General features: G+C 42.3%; 1 protein-coding gene across 3 annotated transcripts in view; it reads right to left on the bottom strand.

Moving 5' to 3' along the window:
* magi1b (membrane associated guanylate kinase, WW and PDZ domain containing 1b) overlaps nucleotides 1-20,433 on the bottom strand; it is a 173,304-nt gene that overhangs the window by 27,034 nt on the left and 125,837 nt on the right. For all 3 annotated transcript variants that reach the window (XM_059328550.1, XM_059328549.1, XM_059328547.1), the window contains exons 8-12: nucleotides 17,401-17,458; nucleotides 16,357-16,490; nucleotides 14,775-14,891; nucleotides 12,223-12,408; nucleotides 11,408-12,064 (exon numbers count right to left, since the gene is read on the bottom strand). In XM_059328550.1, the coding sequence (XP_059184533.1) occupies nucleotides 11,408-12,064; nucleotides 12,223-12,408; nucleotides 14,775-14,891; nucleotides 16,357-16,490; nucleotides 17,401-17,458 (1,152 nt within the window). The remainder of the gene's footprint in view (nucleotides 1-11,407; nucleotides 12,065-12,222; nucleotides 12,409-14,774; nucleotides 14,892-16,356; nucleotides 16,491-17,400; nucleotides 17,459-20,433) is intronic.

The raw sequence follows: 20,433 nt of genomic DNA on the forward strand, positions 1-20,433 counted from the left end.
CCTCTTTTCCTCTCCCCTCCATCTCGGTCTCCCTCCCACCCCCACATGCTGGTAAACATCCACACAGCTGCACACACACACACACACACACACACACACACACACACACACACACAAACACACACACAACACACGGATATCAGGCGGCTTTGTGCCGCGCTCGCAGAAATCGAAGGGTGCTTAAAGGTATGACAGACGGGTTTCTGCTTGAGTGAGTAGTGACCAGAAATATCATCGCAGAAATATCATTATCGCACACAGAGAAAGACTGACGGACGACTAAAAATGCTAACACAGCCTAGATCAAGCCAGGGAAATGTGCTCCTTAAGCACATCACTGCCCTCTCCCCCTCCCTCAGTCCCTCCCTCCCTCGACTCTGCATGATATAAACAGTTGTGTGAAGTTATGGAAATGAGCACGGCAGAATAAATGCATGAAACAAAAAGAAAAACCTCATGGTGTATATTTATTTACCTGTATAATATTCAAAATCAACAATGAGTGAACCGCACACACACCTCCCACATACAATAGTGGGTGTGTAACACATGTAAAGCACGAGTGAGACTCTGCGGTGTCTGATCTGAGAAAATGGGCCACATTTGTGTGTCAATCCTTTAGGGAAACAGAGAGGATAAGATCTCTCACACACAAACACACACACACACATATACACACACGCGCTCGTCTTCTTTATCTCTCAGACATCTGGGTTCATTCACAACTGACAGCTCCAACTGTGTTGCGTCTGCAGCTTTTTTGTCTTCTCTCCTTCCTCTCCCTCCCCCCTCATCCTTCCCCTTATCTCCCCTTTTCACCTCCCTTTTTTTTCAATCAATAGGAATGATTCATTCAGGAGCGCACAGCAATCCACTAAATCAGACGCGGATGCAGATGCGCACTGTCAATCCCGAGGTATTCTCTTTGGGCTAAGCATGCTGTCACTCAAAGTGTCAGTTTGTTTGATTATTCTTCATCCATCCACTACAGCTGATCGGCTGGCGCTGTCTGTCAATGCCTCTCAGCACGCTTGCTCTCACAGCTTTTCGATCGGACACACCGATACATGAAACGGACAAGAAACAGGTCAATTCAGGACTTCGCATTACACTGTACTTTTTGATAGTCCACCATGATGTTAATTCAAAGGTATATAGCTAAAAAAAACTGCAAGGACTTGATGCTCTTCCACAAATAAAGCAAAACTGTGCATAGGTCAACACTGCATTGGTAGTCAGGAGCAGTTCTAAAGGCTTTTTTTCTGTGTGCGCGAGTGTGAAGCACCACAGTGTGTTTGAAGCTCCCAGATCAAAAGGTATTGTGGGTGTTTGGGCTAACCTCCAGTACTAATTACAAACAAGAGCAGAGGAAAAGAGGGGTTTTGGACAGGTGGGCGATCTCGACTGGCCTGCACACTGACAGCCTGAGTGAGAGAGCGCCGACTAAATCCTGCGCGCCTCCAGCTCTCAAATAATGGACGAGAACTGATATGTGGCCCCCTTAGCTCGTTTTATTCTGCTTACTCAAAATTTGTGGCAGAAAATGCATTCTTAATAGTGAATAATGAAGGACTGCTCAACCTACGGGGCACTAAATTTGTATGATATGTGTTTTTATGAATAATGATACATCAACTGATTATTGTGAATTCCAATGAAGTAAAAATTATTAAGTATCCAATATATTAGGAGTGCGGTAAAACATTTTTTTATTTTATTAGACAGAATAATAGTCATCTTGTTTCACTGCCAGAGGAAAAACTCCATGCGAGCACAAGTTGTTTTTTCTGTGACAGTCCCACAGCTGGTTAAGTTCCAACAGTTTGAGTGCATGAAGACGATGCACGGTGGACTCTTTTGCAAAAGCTGGAAATAAGGTGCGGAGGAAGCATTGGCACACAAAGTCATAGATTTGTGCACTTGAAGGATGAATTCAACAAATACTGCTCTCAAAAGAGCTTTAGTTAACCTGTTTCAAATGTTGTGAGCTAATCAAATGGCCGTTATCAGTTGTTATCAGCCTCATACATATGGGTTACAAGGGGATTACTCCACCTACTATACGTGCAGAAGGATGTTATCACCCCATTAAACAGCCATGTACAGTAATGGAGCCAAAGCAATGTAGTTAAGTTTAGGAAAAATAAACTACTACAAACTAAATGGTTAGGTTTAGACAAAAACAAACAAACACACACCATAGGATAGGTTTTATTTAAAAAAGATCACCTTTGGATTGGCATTCCTGAACATTTTTAAGGGTGCCTACTCTACCTACTATATGTGCAGAAGGTCATTATCACCCCATTTAACAGTGAGGTGCGGTAATGGAGCCAAAACAATGCAATTAAGGTTAGGAAAGACTAGAAAAAAGAAAAATAGAAACTAAAAAACAGTTAGATTCACAAAAAGAGAAACTACATGGTTGGGTTTAGGCAAAAAAACCCCAAAACAACACACCACAACTAAGTTTAATAAAAAAAAAAAAATCATGTTTGATTTAATACCATATCTTTCTGAAATTAATGTAAACATAATGTAAAAATATAATTAACATAATGTAAAATAATGTGAAAATGGCACCATGCATGAATAAATCATAATGTGACTTTTCACACTTTACGTTTGATGCGAGTTGGGAACCCTGGTCTTCTGGGTCCAAGTCCTGCTTTTAAGGACCCATTCACCAACCAACCTTCCCACTTGTATTGATGCTGTCACGTCTAATACTACATCAATTGCTCCTTATCTTCTATAATAATTACAATGGCCACTAGAGGTCGGCGCCTAACAACAAAGGTATTTATAGCAGCCAATTTAACAGACTGACAACAACCTTCTGAACCTACTACGAGGTGTCACAGGCTCCTAATAACCCATACCTATCGGTCTGATAACCGCTGATAACACTGATTTAATTGTTTAACAACATTCAGATCCAGTGTTGCATTAATAGCATTCGATTGAACCGGGTTCAGGTATTGTACCCTCAACTGCACGGTTCCCATCAGCAGATAGGAACTGTTGCAAAAATCTGGCAGCACAGCAGTCACTAAACGGAAGCCATTATTAAGCAGATTATGTTGTCCACAGTGCATGTATGCGTGTGTGTGTTGGTAGATCTCGGCAAGGAGTGATGGCTTCCAACAGGCAGGTCCATCTGTCACCGTGGCGACAGTGCCTGGTGACCGTGGGGAACTGACAGACGGTCTCCAAGGAGTGAAAGGCTCACATCAGCTGTGTACATCAGCAGCCAGGATGTGACAGCCCTGCAGAGTACAGCTTTATTTAGCCTCCTCTATGTTTGTGTGTATGTAAACTGTGAAATTAAATGTGACAGAGGAGCATACCAAATAGGCTGCAAAGATGACCAGGGAGAGGATGCATGCACAGAGAAAAAAAAATGATGGAGCATTATGTATTCTGTTGCAAGGAAGGCCATGGAGCTTTTTTTTATATATATAAAAATGATACCTAGGAGACTTCTTCCCAGTATTGAGCCTTCCATGGCTTTTCAAAACCAGAGGTGAAATCCCCTCCTCCCACAAATGCACACATCCATCCAGAGGAGACCCCAGCGCAGATTATCTGCAGAGCATTGTCATAGAAACAAAGGATGGTGCAATAGTGGGGATTTATAACTCGCCCAATAGCAATGGAGGTGTGAAGACATGGGAGATTGCTGGGGGTTGAGGGAGAGAGAGAGAGAGAGGCTCACCTCGTCCCTGTGCAACAAGCAGTGATTCACGGGCACAAGCCTCCAGCAAGCAGAGGTGAATCGTGGGCACCTAACGGGCAGGCTGCTCCCCCCATCATTGCTTTTGAGGACTGCAATGCTGTTCGTTATGGTGCCATTGGAACGTGCAGTCAGCAGAATTTTTAATGCGAAGTGGGCAAAAATACGCCGCTTCCTGCCCATACAGTGAATTGATTCCCTGCTTTGGTCTGTGCAGGGACCCATCATCGACGTTTATCTCTTTCTAATGGGTGTATACAAGACTGTAGACATTATATGGGCCTCACGAATGTGTATGCCGGTAAACTGTGAGCTTGTTTCTGTAGGTTATGTAAGTTCACGTAATTGTGTGCCTATCACCGTGTGTCCTTAAAGAACACCGGTCCGTGGAGTGCTTTTTGACAGGAGCATTTACAAGCTGCTCACTGGCCCAACATTACACCAGTAAGAGCTATCTAGTTTGGCAGTGATCTACTTGGTGCTTTTACCCTCTTTAAGCTATGCAGGCATGAAAAAAACAAAGGAAACCACACATTTCGACCCACTGTCTGTCTTCAAGGGTACAATAAATCTCTTTCAAACTGCAGTTAAAGGCAATGAGAGGAATTGCGAACAAAAGTAAACAAGAGGAAACACACCCTCTTGTGCTTTAACAGTATGGATTCTTTGTGGATGAATGCGCTTCAGTGTTTTTCCAAGTAACCATGCAGATAATCGGAGGTCTCTGACATTTGTTTGGGTATTTAGATTCCCATTTACTCAAAGGAGATAAGGATAAGTAACCGTGCAGTGAGGGGGGGTTCATCAAATACACTGACATTTGCAAAATAGTTTAACACCTCTCGCCTGTGTTAGTCCCTCAGCCTGCAATTTGTCCGACTGCTGGCTATGTGGGAGGAGAGAAAGGTCCATCTCTCTTTCTGAGAGGAGTGCGAGGCCTGATTGCCCAGCAGGGACTAATGTGTCACCGTTGATTGATGAGTCGTGACGTAGGGGGAAAGAGAGAGGGAGCAGAGCATCATGGGGGCTTCTGTGCTGCTCTTTCATCATCTCTCTGATCCTCTGACGTTTTTCCATCCACAGTCCTCTCTGCTTCACCCACTGTATCTGTCTTTCCCTCCATTTCCATTACATGGCTACAAGCAGTCGCTGGAACCATCACAATTTACCTTTGCATTCATTGCAGCACCTGTCAGGCCTTACAAACGGGTTTATAAAAATAAAAAAAAACAGAGAATGAGACTCTGCATCCATGCTGAGACAAATGGGCTTCATTTTTCTACAGCTGACTAATGACATGAGCTGCTGGGCTATTGAGAGGCAGTGTTTCCGAAATCTGACACGCAAACAGGTTTTCACTGACAAAAGCCTTTGCAGCAGGTGTATGCATCCCGACAGACCCTGTAACATTTCCACCTTTTTAAAGGGAACAGGGGAGAGGAAATTAGCGTCTGTGCTACAGCAAGACATCAGGGGCCAAAATGAATTATGTCAGCGCATCAGTGAGGGCAGGAGAAGACAGGCAGGGGAAAATGAGCACATTAGAGCAGTGTAATTAGACAAATGAAAGAACAATGTTTCACGAAACACAGAGCTGATTGAAGTAATAAATCATATCCGTATGCTAATAGGCAGTATATCTCAGTACAAAATGAAACCTCTGTGTCCTGTGTGCATCACCTATGAAACACTGTCACAACCTGACATTCTGACCTGTGGCTGGGTTTTCCTCTGTATGTATTAATAAAAACAAAACGGGCAAATAAAAGATCATTCATAGCTCAATAAATGTTTGGGGGAGGATCGTTTCCTGGACTCAAATTGAATTTGTTTGAAGTGCTGTTTGGATGTCGACACATTTAGCTAAAAATCAAAAGAAAACCCCAAGGCACTCTAATTTAAAGTTAAAATAGCTTCAATGTAACAGCATACACATGTAAGAGGAAAAACAAATGTGTTACGACATCGAGTCTTCGTCTGTGGATGTTAACTGGACCAAAAAGGGTCAAAAAAAGATCAGTTGAAGCTATCGTGACTCTCTCACACAAAGATGAAAGCTAAAACCCTCAAATGAGATTTTCACACTGAGATCCATGAATTGCAGGTTCTCCCCCCGACCCCAATGTTCAGTTCACTGTCACTGCTGTAGCAAAAAGAAACACGTGCTCACAATTTCACACCATCTGACTCACGTACACGCTCATACGTGGCAAGAAAGGGTATCATGGCCGCCTTAACGAGTGTGTATCTTGGTGCGCTGGTCTGCAGGGATTGGATCCCCATTTTATTGTGGGCGAGCGGGTGTGAATCTACATACCAACAGTGGGGGGAGTGGAAACAGAAAAGGGGGGTGGGGGTTTGGAGGTGGGGTGGCTCTCCACCAATTAAGCCTGTACCAGGCTCGTTCTGCCTCGAATCCATAATTGACTGCACGACTCTTCGTGTGCGAGACTGACACAGAGTATGGATGAGATTGTGTGTGTACGTACATGCCCGTGCAGTGTTTGCTCAGAGACGAAGACATTCTTGATAGATGGAAGGAGAGTGAGAGTAAAAGAGAGCACAGGCGAGAAAAAGATGTATGTGTATGATAAGCAAAGCTGACATCAGGACCCCAATTAGAGGCCAGTGTGCCTTGCTGCTACTGGTGGAGCGAGCCGGGGCGCGGAGAGTAAGAGCGGGAGAGTAATTAAGGCACTGTACAGTATGTAGAAGACCCTTGGTTTATGTTCTCATGAGTGCTGCTGTGTGAATATATCAGACATGTATGAAATAGATTCATCATTCAACGTGGAGAAATCTGAAGGACAGGAAATGTGTGGGAGGAAGAAAAACAAATAGATGCACACAGGGTGTATGTCAATAGAGCTTTGATGCAGCAAAGGTATCTGATCTTCTTTAAGTCCTTTATTGTCTGAATTTATCATTGGCACATATGGCCTAGCTAAATGGTGTTTTTGCATATAGACTAAACACTGTATCTGATCTATGTAAATATTACTAAAACATTGAGTACATTAATTAATTAATCAAGATGTCCATTGTGAGTAAATTGATCCTTAATAACTTTGATGATCATGTTTAGTTAGTCTATCTCTGCTGCCAGCTTCCCCCAATGTGAAAAATGTGACAATTTGCTGCTTTGTGTTTGTGTTACATAATTTGAAAAGATATTTTGGTTGATTAAAAAAACAACAAAAAAAGAAACCACCATTTCAACACAACTTTACTAATTCTGGGAAACTGCGATGGGAATGTTTTATTTTTTTTCTGACATTATTGTATAGACAAAGCGAGGAATTGATTGATGAAAAATAAGCAGTGACGGAAATAATCACTACGTGCAGCCCGAGATCAGTGTCATTTTGGTTGTTGATATCTACAACAAATTGAATTTTGTCACATGCACAAATTTAACATCCATGCTATTCAAAATTGTTCAATACCAGTATCAGTGTGATAGAGCCCTGGTCTACAAGAGCCTTTTGTTCGTTCAACAAATGAAGCAAAACAAATGTTGCACAAACCCAAGAAGCTGCACAAGAGCTTTGCCTCCGGTGTCTGATAATAGAAATAGTAAATAAATAAAGAGAGTGTATCAGACCAAGGAATCAATGGCAGGTTTCTGGACTTTGATTTTTTTCAATTGGTACTAAGCAGCAACCTCTGGGTCTGAAAATTGAAGCCAATGTGGAAGAGCCTTAAACCCGCATTATTTCTAATGTCCAGCAGGGGCGACTCTATTGGTTGTAAAAAGAAGTCAGATTATGTAGTATAAAGTTCTATTAAAAAAAAACCTCACTTGATATATTACCGCAGAAAACATTTTCCAAATGAGTTTATGTTCTTGAGTCTTCTTCAATACAGCATGAAACCAAGATAAACTCAGGGCTTCAAAGTGGTTGTCTACCAGTGGTTGACCTCACAGTTGCTACTGCACTAGTTCAATTTGTAATTTGACTCAGTAATAACTGCCTGTGTTTTGATGCTGGTGCCATTAGGCTCTTCATTACAAAATTCTTTGTAAAACATACAGTGGCCAGCACTTGCTACTTAAATATGCAAATGGGAGAAGTAAAGTGAGCGGACTTGTTCTATTATTAACCTGCGTGAAGTACCACAAGGACCCACACTATACTGTAATTACACTATCACAATAGTTTCCTGTGTTTCTGTGCTGACTGACATCCGTTGTACTAAACCCTAATTAGGAACAGGCACGTGCACACATAGGGCCCTAGGGGTGCTTGAGCCCCTGCCCTTTTTGCCTCGTATTAAAAAGTGCCCTCTGAGTGTTTTTTTTGTTTTGTTTTTGTTTTTTAAATAACATGAATAAATAGGGATGTAAAAAAAACGGCGCTACAAAAACTCTACGGTATTTTACCGTACCCATTTTCTTGTAATGCGGGGTTGTTGTGTGTGTTGAGCCTGCCGCTTCTCTGTCTGTTGCATCGCCCGCTCGAGAGAGAGAGACAGAGTGAGAGCGGGCGAGTAAGTGAGAGGGAGAGAAGCCGCTGCCCCCTGGATAACTGAGGAGACGTGACAGTGGAGCAACTTGAACCTGTGAGTTATGGTCTAACTAGTCACCCTCCACTTATTCGCTTAAATATGGGTCATATTTCAGAAAAACGCCCCATTTTAGTCAATGTGTCAGCTTCCATCGGCTGCAGCTCTGTTGTATCACAGCTCTATTTTTACTGGACGTCGGAGCACGGCGCAGGAAATTGTGTACAAAATACACCTTCTTTTTTGATTTTTTCAAATAAATAAAAAAAATAAAATGCACCGTGTTTACGGCGGATCATATTTCCCTCACTACTGGTCTGAAGTTTTAACATCACAAAATAGGTAGATCAACAGGTCTGCACCAAGTTGTTGTCCTACTTTTTTCTGTAGAGGAAGGTCTGGTGGAGACTATTTTCCTATACTCTTCTGGATTAAAATGAGGTGTTTTTGGTTTTGTGGTTCTTACAACCCCTATAGTGTGGGCTGTTTATCATGCCACAGTTCTGAAACCTGCTATTCTAGTCTAGATATAAAGTTTATTGTGACTTTGCTATTACTGTGCGGGCTAACAAAATAATAATGATAAAAATAGCTAATAATAATAATAATAATAATAATATTGTAATTTCAGCATTCTGGGGATATACACTGTAGGTTACCTGTGTTTGAAATATTATATTATCATCATAATAATACCATCTGTATTTTTAAATTTAACATTCATTTCCATATTGTGTAAAAAAAAAAAGAAAAATTGGGGGCGCGCACACATGCTGCCCTTTTCTGACTTTGAGCCCCTGCCCCTCTATAATCATGTGCACGTCCCTGAGTAGGAACAAATCAATCATAAAAGTAATTCAGTAATGCTGGTTCATTTCAAATGCACCAGATGCATTATCATCCATACCTTTGTCTCTTAGCTCAGGGCCATTCTCTCTATCAGTGTCATGTCCGTCTGTCTGTGGCTATCAAAGCTCGTCACTGTGTTTACACAAGTCCAGCTAAACTGCCTTCTGTTTTATTGACAGCCCATTAAAACCCGGCCCATGATGAGACTATATCACTTCATGTGCTTGTGTACACTAGCAGGATGAGGAAATACTACTCATTAGCGAAAGCCAGTGAGGGGGAGTGGAACAGTTGAGTGTGTGTGTGTTTGGAGTGTGGGCGTGTGTCAAGAAGCAAGACAAAGAGTGAGTGTGACAACATGGAGAAAGAGATGGAGATACAAATTGAGATGGAGTCACGAATCTAGAGAGAAAGACAGAGACTCAATGTGAGACTACAATGTGACTTGGCCGCCATTCATCTGGCCAATTTCCCTTGACAGTTCTGAGCACTTAACCCTACAGAGGAGATAAACTACACACACACACACAAAAACCTTTTAGTTACTTGAATTAATAAGCCCCAAAGCAAGCTATGGACAATCTGACAGAGAAAATAGTCCAATTACTTGTATCACACAGTGCGTTTAGAGCTCTGGGGGTCTGCAAGTCTGAGGGGGATTGAGGGGAAAATACCAAAATTCAATCATTTCAGTTTTATCCTCCATTCACAGTTGCTTTGTTTCCATTTAGTGCTTCTGTGCGACAGTGATTTTCAATCAGAAACCACGACAAAAGGCGGTACATGCTGAATAGAAGCATTGGCATGCAGGTGCACTGTTTTCGCAGCATTGACATTGACCAGCTAACACTGAAAATACATGTTAACGCTAAAATTACTTCAGCTTATACGAAGCCGGATAGCCAGATGGGTGGCTCTCCGGCTTGCACGCAAGCACAATTGGTGGCATCTTTAAATCGACTAGATTTGACATGGGAATACACTAAAAGCCTGAAATAAACTAGACATGTTTGTTAACCAACAGACACAGCAGACAAAAACAAAGGCGAGTGAAAAAGAACCTGGAAAGAGAAGCTGAGTGTGAGACAGAGTGAAACTTGAATTGCTGCCATGCTTTGCTGTTGTGTGCCTCAGCCAACCAGCCGAGTTGCAGTTTACATCCATGTCTTTCCAGACTCATGTGAAACCATGACAGTAGACAGTGCTTTACATATGACTGCTGCAAAGAACTACTTCATGAAGTTTCATGGTGGGCACCCAAGATTAGTCTTCCCTTCTAGTCCTGAGTTATGGTGTAAAAATTAAAGCCAGTCAAGCATTTTACTATCATGTCACAGTAAAGTTAACAGTGGATCCTTTGTATATAAAATAAATAAATTTAGTTAATTATTTTATTCTATTTGACATATGTATGAACTTTTATCATAATTACTGTATTTCATTTACTGATTATCGAATCAGTTCATCCTTGAGTCAAAGTAGACTTTTCTGCTAAATTTGAAGAAAATCCCTCAAGGCATTCCTGAGATATCACGTTCACGAAAATGAAACAAACGTTACGGAACAGTGACCTTGACATTTGACCTCCAAAACTGAATAATGTCATGCTTGAGTCAAAGTGGACATTTGTCCCAAATTTAAAGAAATTCCCTTCAGGCATTTCTGAGATATCACATTCAAGAGAATGGCACAGAGAGACAACCAGACAACTCTGGCCACAGCTGTGTGGAAGTAAAAAAACAGAGGGAGAATATTTAGACTCCTTGATCAGAAACACCAACTAAACCTCTCTCTCACGTGTTTACCCTTCTTATCTGCCTCTTTTCCATTTCAAGACAGCTATAATGTTCTGACTGTCAATGCTCTTCAGTGTGAACACCTCACTCTCTCTTCCCACTTCCCTTTCAGCCCCATCCTCAAATGCTTATTTCAACTTTCTCCGTGGCTCCTTTTCTCCTTCCATATCATAATTATTCCTCTATCTTGCCTTCTTTGCAAATCTCTCCTTTGCTTCTACCCTCTATTTACATGAATAAATAAATATGTGTGTCAATAAAAGAGCTCTCTGTGAGCTGGCAAAGCCTGTAAGGCAGAAGCCTATTATTTTTTGTCAACAGCACCAAGCAGATTCATGGGAAAGGTTTGTTTTGTTTTGCAATACGTCAACATATGGGCACATAAATCAGAAACCGCCGTAGAGCTTGACACCTGTTCCCTCCATCTTCCTCATCTCCATCTGCTCTCATCAGTTACAAAAGCGACAACAAATTCACTGAGACAATAAGCATGTGTAAGGAGTGATAAGCCTCCACTCACCTCTTTGCACCAGCATGGTGACCTCGCTGCCTTTGGGACACTTGCTGAGCAGGTCGACCACCTGGTTGTGAGACATACTCTGCACGTTTCTCTTGTTCACCTCCACGATGATGTCGCCCTCCTTGAGGCCACGGCAGCGCGGGTAGTCCACGATCTGCTTCACTCTCTGTCCTCCACCTCCGGGACTGTCGGCAATAGTGAAGCCAAAGCCCTTGTCTCCCTTCTCCATGTGTACAGTGATGAGCTCTGGTTGTGTTGCGATGGATGAGGCCAGGGTGACCACGTCGCTGGGGTAGCCGTGCTGCGAAGAGGTATCGGAAGCCACCTCTGCCGAAGGGCTGTGGGGTCGAGGGAGGCCGTTGAGCGGCGCTCCTCCGTTGATCGAGCCGTTGTTGTTGTTCTGACTGCCATGGCTGGACGGCGATTCGTAGCTGGGGGCTTCCTGACCGTTGACAATGATGGGCTCTTTGTTGTCAAGAATGGCCACTGAGGTAACCAAGCTAGTGTTGGGGTCATCTGGGTCGAAGGGCAGCGGGTAGCCACGGCACAGCTCCAAGTTGACCATGGAGCCAATTGGGATGGACTGGAAGATCTTCACAACTTGGGCGTGGGTGTAGCCTAGTACACATGTGTCATTGACGCTCACGATCACATCACCTTAGAGGTGGAGAAGGGGCAGAAGTTTATTTTGTTTGTAAAGAATTCCAAGAATTTTTATTTAGCACAACATTTTAGCTCCCCATCATAAACTCAATCAGCAATCAGAAAACCAAACTAAAGCAATTTTCAAAAGCAGTATTCCTTTGTGCACCAACCTGTCTCCATTTTGCCATCAAGGGCAGCAGGTCCATCCAGGACCAGGCTTTTAATTTGCAGGAACTCATCTGGCTCGTCGCCTCCTACAACAGTGAAGCCGAACCCCCGACGACTCTTTTTCAGCTTGGTGTTGATGAAAGTCCCCTTCAGCTCGGACCGGTTCCGAGTAAAGAAAGGCTTCCCTCCTTAACACACAAACACAAATTATTTAATTTAGATTTTTCCGATACGTTGGAACAGTGCAAACTGAATTAAGCAGCTATGGGTTCTGTTTGAGGTTGAGGTTGGGTTCTGTCCAAAAACAAGAAAGAAGTAGAGCTGAGGTGGCCAGAATGAAGTCTGGGATGTGACGGCATCCGCCTGTCACTCAAAGCACAATGCCCTTAATTATCCATAACTTTGTGGATTGATTTGCTTTTGGAGCCAGCCTCAAGTGGCCATTTGAAGAACGACAGCTTTAGGCACTTCCATATTTGCTTCATTACTCAGCCCTGGAAGCTGCAATCGTCTGGTTATGTACATTATGTTGTAATGGCTATTGACTATGGTTTGGTGATCACCCACTGGGTGTGTTCTGGACTGATGACATAACATGAATCCAAACAGGCTGATTAAATAAACAGATTAATTAGGTTAAAAAGGAATCGGAAAGACAAGTGAGGTTACATGTGGTAGAAAATGGGGGTAATCTACAGTGTAAATCCCAATCCATCCAAACCACACTCCTGGTGCCACCTAGGTATCAGCCATTGCTGCCATCAGAAGACTATTGATTCTGGGATTGAAATTTGAACAATATATATATATATATATATATATATATATATATATATATATATATATATATATATATATATATATATATATATATATATATAATTAAATATGGTACAGATCAAATTATACATATTGAGCGTCTTGATTGTCATGTGCTCAGTGCCTTTTTTTCCTTGTAATGGTGGTTTTGTATTGAAAGATGCAAGGGAGGCACCGTATTTCTAAAGTAATATAATCAAATGTTAGTGACACCCTAAACGCATGAAGGTCAAATGACAATAGCATTTGTATGAGTGAAGGTTCTGCCTCACTGGAAGGCTCTCCCCAACTAGATATCGCTATTATTCAATGCTGGTTGTGAGGGTTTAATTAACACAGAAATATTCATGAAACACATTTCACAACGGTCTTAAGTCATGAGAACAATCCAAACCCAATTACTCATTCGTCCTTGTTCCTTTTGCTTCCTCTATTTCATTATCTAGCATTAAATGAAGAAAGATATGGGATGGAATCAGTCTAAATCAAAAACTTGAGTGAGGTATTCATGCAGTGTCTTGCAGAATGTAGGGAACGGGGAACAACAGTTGAATACAGGGACAAGCTGAGCACCAACCGTTAATAGACATAGTGTAAGCCACATACTACAGAAAGTGACTTCACACAAATCAATATGGAGATGCCGGCAGAGGTGAGAGAAAAAATGAAAGGGAACAGACAGAGTGAGTACATTAAGGGAAAGGGATCAGAGAGAAATGTGTGCTTAGTGACCAGCAGCACCACAGTGTGTTATGGTACTGCTAGAGTTTATGCATTCAATGAAAAATGCATTACCCTTGGAGTCAGTTAGTGTCCTTGTGTTTGTGTTGGGTTTTTTTTGCAGTGTGTGTGTGTGTGTGTGTGTGTGTGTGTGTCTGTGTGTCTGTGTGTCTGTGTGTGCGTGTGTCTGTGTGTGCAGTGCCTTTGAATAGCATTTTTCAGAACAGGAAAGATGTAACAAAACTGTGAACATAGATGGCGGCTCTATCCACGAGAGATCCAGAGATGTAAGAACAGACCAGGAAGCAGGGAAATATAAAAGCAGGGAGTGGGATAAAGAGATTTCAAATGACGCCTTTCTCTGGAGGAATGTCAAGGCCTAGGACAGTACATAGTAGACTTAGAAAGACAGAGGTGGACAGAACCAAAGCGAAAGTGGCGGGAGACAACACAAAAGCCAGCAAGACTACGAATGTGTGCTATAACATAAAAAGATTGATGAGGAAAAAGGAAAAGATGTCCCACAGAGCAGCAAGGGAGAGTAAGAGGGAGAGACAGGGTGAGGCAGTTAATTCTCTGCCATGGCTGTGCTAATTAGACAAGCTGCTAGTGGGAGGCTGGTATAAAAGGAGCTGGCAACCAGGAGAAGGAAACACACAGTAACGGCTAGACACTGTGTCTGTAGGTGTATCGCTAAATGGTTGAAAACAGGCCATTATTTGATCCAGAAAATGAAACAACGTAACAGCGGTGCCATAAGAAGCAATATGTGGCCACAGTAAATACAGAGAGAGGAAGCATGTTTATACAATAAAACAGTTTTATAGAATCCATAACTGATGCTTCATCATGAAAGCTCAAACACAGCCTGAGGCTGCGGCTCAGTCAGGAAAACAAACGACACTGTAACTCATAATAAGTCACTTTGGGTGCAACAGCCTAGAAGCAGAAAATTAATGAGTAATCTTGTTTTTATGAAGTTTCACACTTCAGTTCTGTAATGATGGGAACTTACGTTTTTGTCCCATCGCGTTGGCCACCGGAGGTCCTGTTGGAGGGTCCCTGTAGGTCTCCTGGTTGGCAGCGTAGCTGGCCAGCGGGGCCCCTGCCAACGCAGAGTCCTCGATCCATTCTGTAACAGCAAGAGGCACATGTTCTCTAGATGGGGTCGGGACAGGTGCACAGCTGCCCTACTTGTGGAAGAAACTGGGCCTAAGGGCTCTGGGGTAACACGGCCTACTGTGCTGTGAGCGTGAAAAAAAAGTCATTTTGATTTCTGTGATGCAAGAGGAACTTGTGAAGTAAGTGGTCCTAAAATACTACATTTTTGGTACTGTGTCTGCCCATAAACTCTATATAAGAATTGGACTTGGAACTATCAATTGAGACAATAAATACATACACTTGGAACATGTTTACTGAGGTGCAAAAAAAAAAATTGTCATTTAATCTTAAACTTTCATATTATAGGACTGCCTTTTTCCACCAGTGGAGTCATCCCCTGCTAGCCATTAGAAAGAATGCAGGTTTCTCTTTTCAGACGTACAGGTTACCTCTTGTGTCTGCCTGATATTCAGTTACAAAACTTTCCACAGAGGAAGTTCATCAAGGTGGGTTATTAATGTATGACTACCAAAATATCTAAATAATAATAATATAAAATCATGTGAAACCTACATTACACTTTCAGGTTAAACAGGTTGCACAAACTCCATTAAGCTTTTATTGCTGTTTCACATCTCTCTGTTGAATAAAAATGGAGGTGTGTGAAAAAAGAGCGACCCATTTCCTCATAATGACTACCCTCTTTGATTAATCACCTTGTTACGGCATCTCGGCACCGATCAGACTACAACCTTCATTAATATTCTTAACAGTGAGATAGAATCAATGCAGAAGTGAAAATAATTGGTAAAAAACTCCGCTTGAAGGTATTGAGAGTTTATTTTGAAGAGAGAGTTTCAGACAAGGGGAAAAAAAATCAGCAGGTAATCAGGTGGAATCGAAAGATTTCTGCTGACTGAGCAGAAGGTGGGGCGCGATAGGAGAGTTCCCATGTGGGCCGGCCCGCATTTACAATTAATCTGTGCAGGCGGGACGTCCTGTGACTGCATAAGGTTTAACACAGGAAGTGGAAGCAATCTAAGGTTACCAATTACTTGTGTTTTGGCAGCTGTGCAAGCTGAATCATAACTTTTATCGCTGGCTGCACTTAGTGCTTTATTAAGTGACAAATGAGAAAAGAGACTCTCTTTAGCAGGCAGATAATTTCCAGTTAAAGATAAACTTACCTGTCTTCAACAATGAAAAAAGGCTTTCAAGTTATTACCACAAACAAGTGTCGGAAAGCAACACAGAAAAAAGAAATTAACTTCAAAAAGGGCCGTGTGATACAGCCGCAAATTATAGTTATGCCTTTATGGAAGGGCACTTAGCAAATCATAAGGCAGTAGCAGGCAACATCAAGTAATACAGTAGCAGTAGTCGTTACAAAGACACAATCTCACACAGACAGACAGACAGAGACAAACATCTCAGTCGCACACATGAATAGAAAGAAAGGAAATGACGCCCTTGGTGGGGGCTTGTGAACGAACCTCGGATGTAGCGCTCACCTTCAGGTGGCTGCTGGCTTTGAGGCTGAGGCTGCTGAGGCTGCTGCTGTTCCAGCTGCCTGCGCCTCTTAGCCTCCAACACTGGATTCTCATACTGGGTCTTCCTGTTGATATGACTTTGGGATGGTGGAAAAAAGGAGGGACGAGTGGATGGAGGTTGAGGAATAAGAAATGAAGGACGGGGAGGAATGAATAAGAATAGAAAACAGGATGTGGGGCAAGAAGTAAATATCAGCAGGAAAGTGGAGCGCGGCAGGGAGGGAAAACAGACACAGAGGAGAGGATAAGGTAATAGAGGAGAGAGATAGGGTCAAGAGAGGGAGGGGACACATGGCAATAAGCTTTGATTAATACACAATGGCACAATACACCCATCCATACTCACACAGGAACCCTTCTCTGACACAATCACGCCCACATCAAATAAATCCCATTTAACATCTTTCACATCACAACCCTGAGAGGTTTCCCACTAACCTACCGGCACCGAGAAATTACACCTGAAAGCGCCACATTGTACGGCAAATGAAGGCAGCGGTGAATAATGTATATTAGAACAAAAATAAATATTGCAGAGACAAAGAGGGGGAGAAAATTGAAATGCCACAGCCTTGAGCCCCCAGGTGCTGCTTTGAACAACATCAAAAACGCATGAAACATATTCGTATTAATGCTGAGGGCCCAGGGGCTTCACACAAGACGAGATGCACACATATGCACACACACACATTCGCTGCATGTTTTCCCAAATGATAATGACACAAACAAAATGGCCTATATTTTGGAAGTGTAGAAAAAGACCAAAATAGCAGCGAAGAAAAAGAGCCGTGACGTCTTACAAATAGTACATACATTAGGGCTGCTCCTATTTACAGTAAGGTCAACAATTTCCTTTGTGCCAATGAAAGCGTGTGAAAGCATTTCTATTTATGTGCAAGAAGAAAAATGCACTCTGTTTCTTCTTCTTTCTGCATGTGCAGCGTCAGCCTGTGCATTTGCATACTGTGGATACTGTACGTCACTTACTCAACATAGTAGACCCCATACACTGGATCATCTATTTTCTCCCATCCAGGTGGAAGTTCTAAAAAAAGAAAAAGACAGAGAGAAAACGGTGAAAACTCAAGGCTGTGCAGTTGCTGGGGGCTGTGTATTGAGCCATTAGAGGCAAGGCCAGCAGAGACCTTTTGCCTCTCCATTGTGGCTGCCTGTCAGTCAGTCTCCAGGGCTGGAGTGACTCAACAGCTTCACAGGCCCCCCCTCCCTCATCCCTTGTCCCCTCACACTGCTGACATTTCCACACATCAGATAAGAGCAGAGCAAGGCCCCCTTGGGCAAGGATGGATGGATGAATGAATGGAGGGATGGAGAGATGAAAGGAGGTGGGAGAAAAGGAGTTGTGATAGGGTCAGAGAGAGGACGGGGAGCAAGGAAGGAAAGACAGGTGAAAGTAGGAAGGAGGGGAAACTGGGGGGAGAGCAGGAAGTGGGAATAATCCAGGCTTTGAAACAACAATGCTTGAAATGAAAAGAGTCTGACAATGTGCAGGGAAAAAATATTGAATTATTTTTTTATGCATAATGACACATTTCCTTTCCTTTTCTCACAACAATAAAAAAGAGCTTGTAGATAATACCAAGAAAAGAGACTTCTATTAGTGAAAAGATACCTGTCCTTGGCTAAACACAATGGTGGTGTGGCTCAGTCTGCTCAAGTTTTTGTCCTTACATAATTCACCCGTTATGGACTGAGACTGCACCTTGACTCTACTTCATCAGAGGAGCTGGCATTGAAAGCAGCTGCTAACTCACAGTGATGTTAGTACGCATGTGCAGACACTTTTACACATTTTTCCAAAGTCAAATTCAAGGTGCATTTTCAAACTTTACCAGCACCATAAAAGTACCGTAACAGTAAAATAAGAATGCTTTCAAAATTAGAAATGTTAATAGTTTATTTTTTATCAATTAACAAAATGTAAAGTGAGTGAACAGAAGAAAAATGTAAATCAAATCAATATTTGGGGTGACCACACTTTGCCTTCAAACCAGCATAAATTCTTCTAGGCATTTTTCACACCTGCACAGTAATATACATTCACTGGATATTTCACTTCTTCATCATATTAATCCTCTGAACCCAAAGCGGTTTCAGGGCGTTTTTGTTCCTTTCACATTTTACTCACTGTTTCCTCACTTTTCACTGCATAAGTCCTGCACCTCTATGGAGAAAGCGCTATCATGGCCCGTAGAAGTGATTGACAGCATGAATGGTTGTCTGTCTCTATGTGGCAGCCCTGTGATAGTCTGGAGGCCTGGGTCTAACCCGCCTCTCACGCAATGTCAGCTGGGATAGGCTCCAGCTCCCCGCAACCCAAGTTAGGAGAAGCCGTGAATGAAGGAATTTAAATCTTCAATTTGGCTACATTTTCTGACAGAAGCATTTGAAAGACATGATCAGTTAAAGACAAGTTGTTAAGTTGAAAATCCAACGATAATGCCTGTTTTCAGAGTTTCTCTCAATGAAAAATGGTGTCACTTTGGGAGATTTTTAAAGAAAACATGCTTTTCAATCACTTGGGCAGGTTATGGGATTGAAACGGTTAAATGGGATTTTATTTTGCTATAAACGAAAGTTTCAAGCACTTTATTAAAAAATCAAAGCAATTTTTACTAACCCTGAAAACACCACATTCAAGTGTTTTCAAGGATTTCCGGTCCTCATAGTAACCCTGTACAGACATTTACAGAAAGTAAAATCTCATCATTCATTCAACGCTGATTAGGAAAGTTATGAATATGACTGGGCCCACTTCAGCAGCCTGTAATTGCCCGATGGTGTAATCTCGCTGTATTTATGCAGTGTTTGCCAGAGAAAGTGATGCCGTAATCTCCAACAGAGCCATCTGATTACAGCAGAATTGATTATTGGCTGGCCTCCACATAGATAATGTTAGAGGCTTCTAATTGGCTACAAACACAGATTGTCCAATAATCCTCTCCTGTGATATATCAGTTTTACATATCATTATCCTCAGCCAATTAAACCTCGCCCTGTGTGCAAGTAGATGGTAATTACAATCATCCAACTTGGAGAGCCTCCCTCTGCTTTCTAATGAGATGGGCCCTTGGTTTGGAGTGGAATAGTCGAGCAGATGCAAAAAAAAAAAAAAAAAAGCCAGATGGGAATGTTTAAATTGTGCTTGACACTACAGATTACAGTTTGTCAGAGCAGGTAGACCAGGTGATTTAAAGCAACCATGGACACACCTGCAATCAGTTCCTATAATTCCATATTTTCTGCACCTGCTAAATGCAGCTAATAGACAGCACATGCAGCTAAAAGGGAGTGCAAGGTTACAGCGTTGGTGTTGTTGTACAGGGTGAAGCCACAAAGCAGGCACGGCGAATTATCATTCAGATTTCTGAACTGGAACGTTAAATGGAATGCGGTCCCGCATCGCCTCGCGCAAAATTTTAATCACCCACTTGATTTCACACTGCACTAGTTCTGCTCCTGGAGGAGCACCTGTGTGTGTGTGTGTGGGTGGATGGGTGGTGTGTGTGTGTGTGTGTGTGTGTGTGAGAGAGAGAGAGAGAGAGCAAAGAAAGGACATTTACTGCTGCAACCAATATGGCATACATTTCACTAAGTGGAAATGAGAAAGACAAAGAGAGAAATCTGTCACTCATTAAGCAGTGTTTTCCTGCACTGTGTCCCTCTTCCCACGTCCCGCCTTCCAGAACATATTGTGAATTCAAGACTGAGTCAAGCATGATGAATTACATGTTTAACTATTTGCATCTCATTCTCTTGATACTGTGCTGTGATTGATTTCTCTTGAGTTTGCATGTACTACAGAGGTAGGCACACTGTGCATGTGTGTGTGTGTGTGTGTGTGTGTGGGCGTGTGTGTGCATGTGTGTGCTCTGCGTTCATAAAGTGCTTGAGTCTGCTCCTCCTCAGAGAACTGAAGTTAATTGCGTTCCTTTGCCCACCTGTATTGGATTTTGCTGATCGATATTTATCGAGCATGTTCATCCAGTCGAGCGCTGTCTT

The sequence above is a fragment of the Centropristis striata genome, chromosome 3 (genome assembly GCF_030273125.1).
Source record: "Centropristis striata isolate RG_2023a ecotype Rhode Island chromosome 3, C.striata_1.0, whole genome shotgun sequence".
NCBI classification, from domain to species: domain Eukaryota; kingdom Metazoa; phylum Chordata; class Actinopteri; order Perciformes; family Serranidae; genus Centropristis; species Centropristis striata.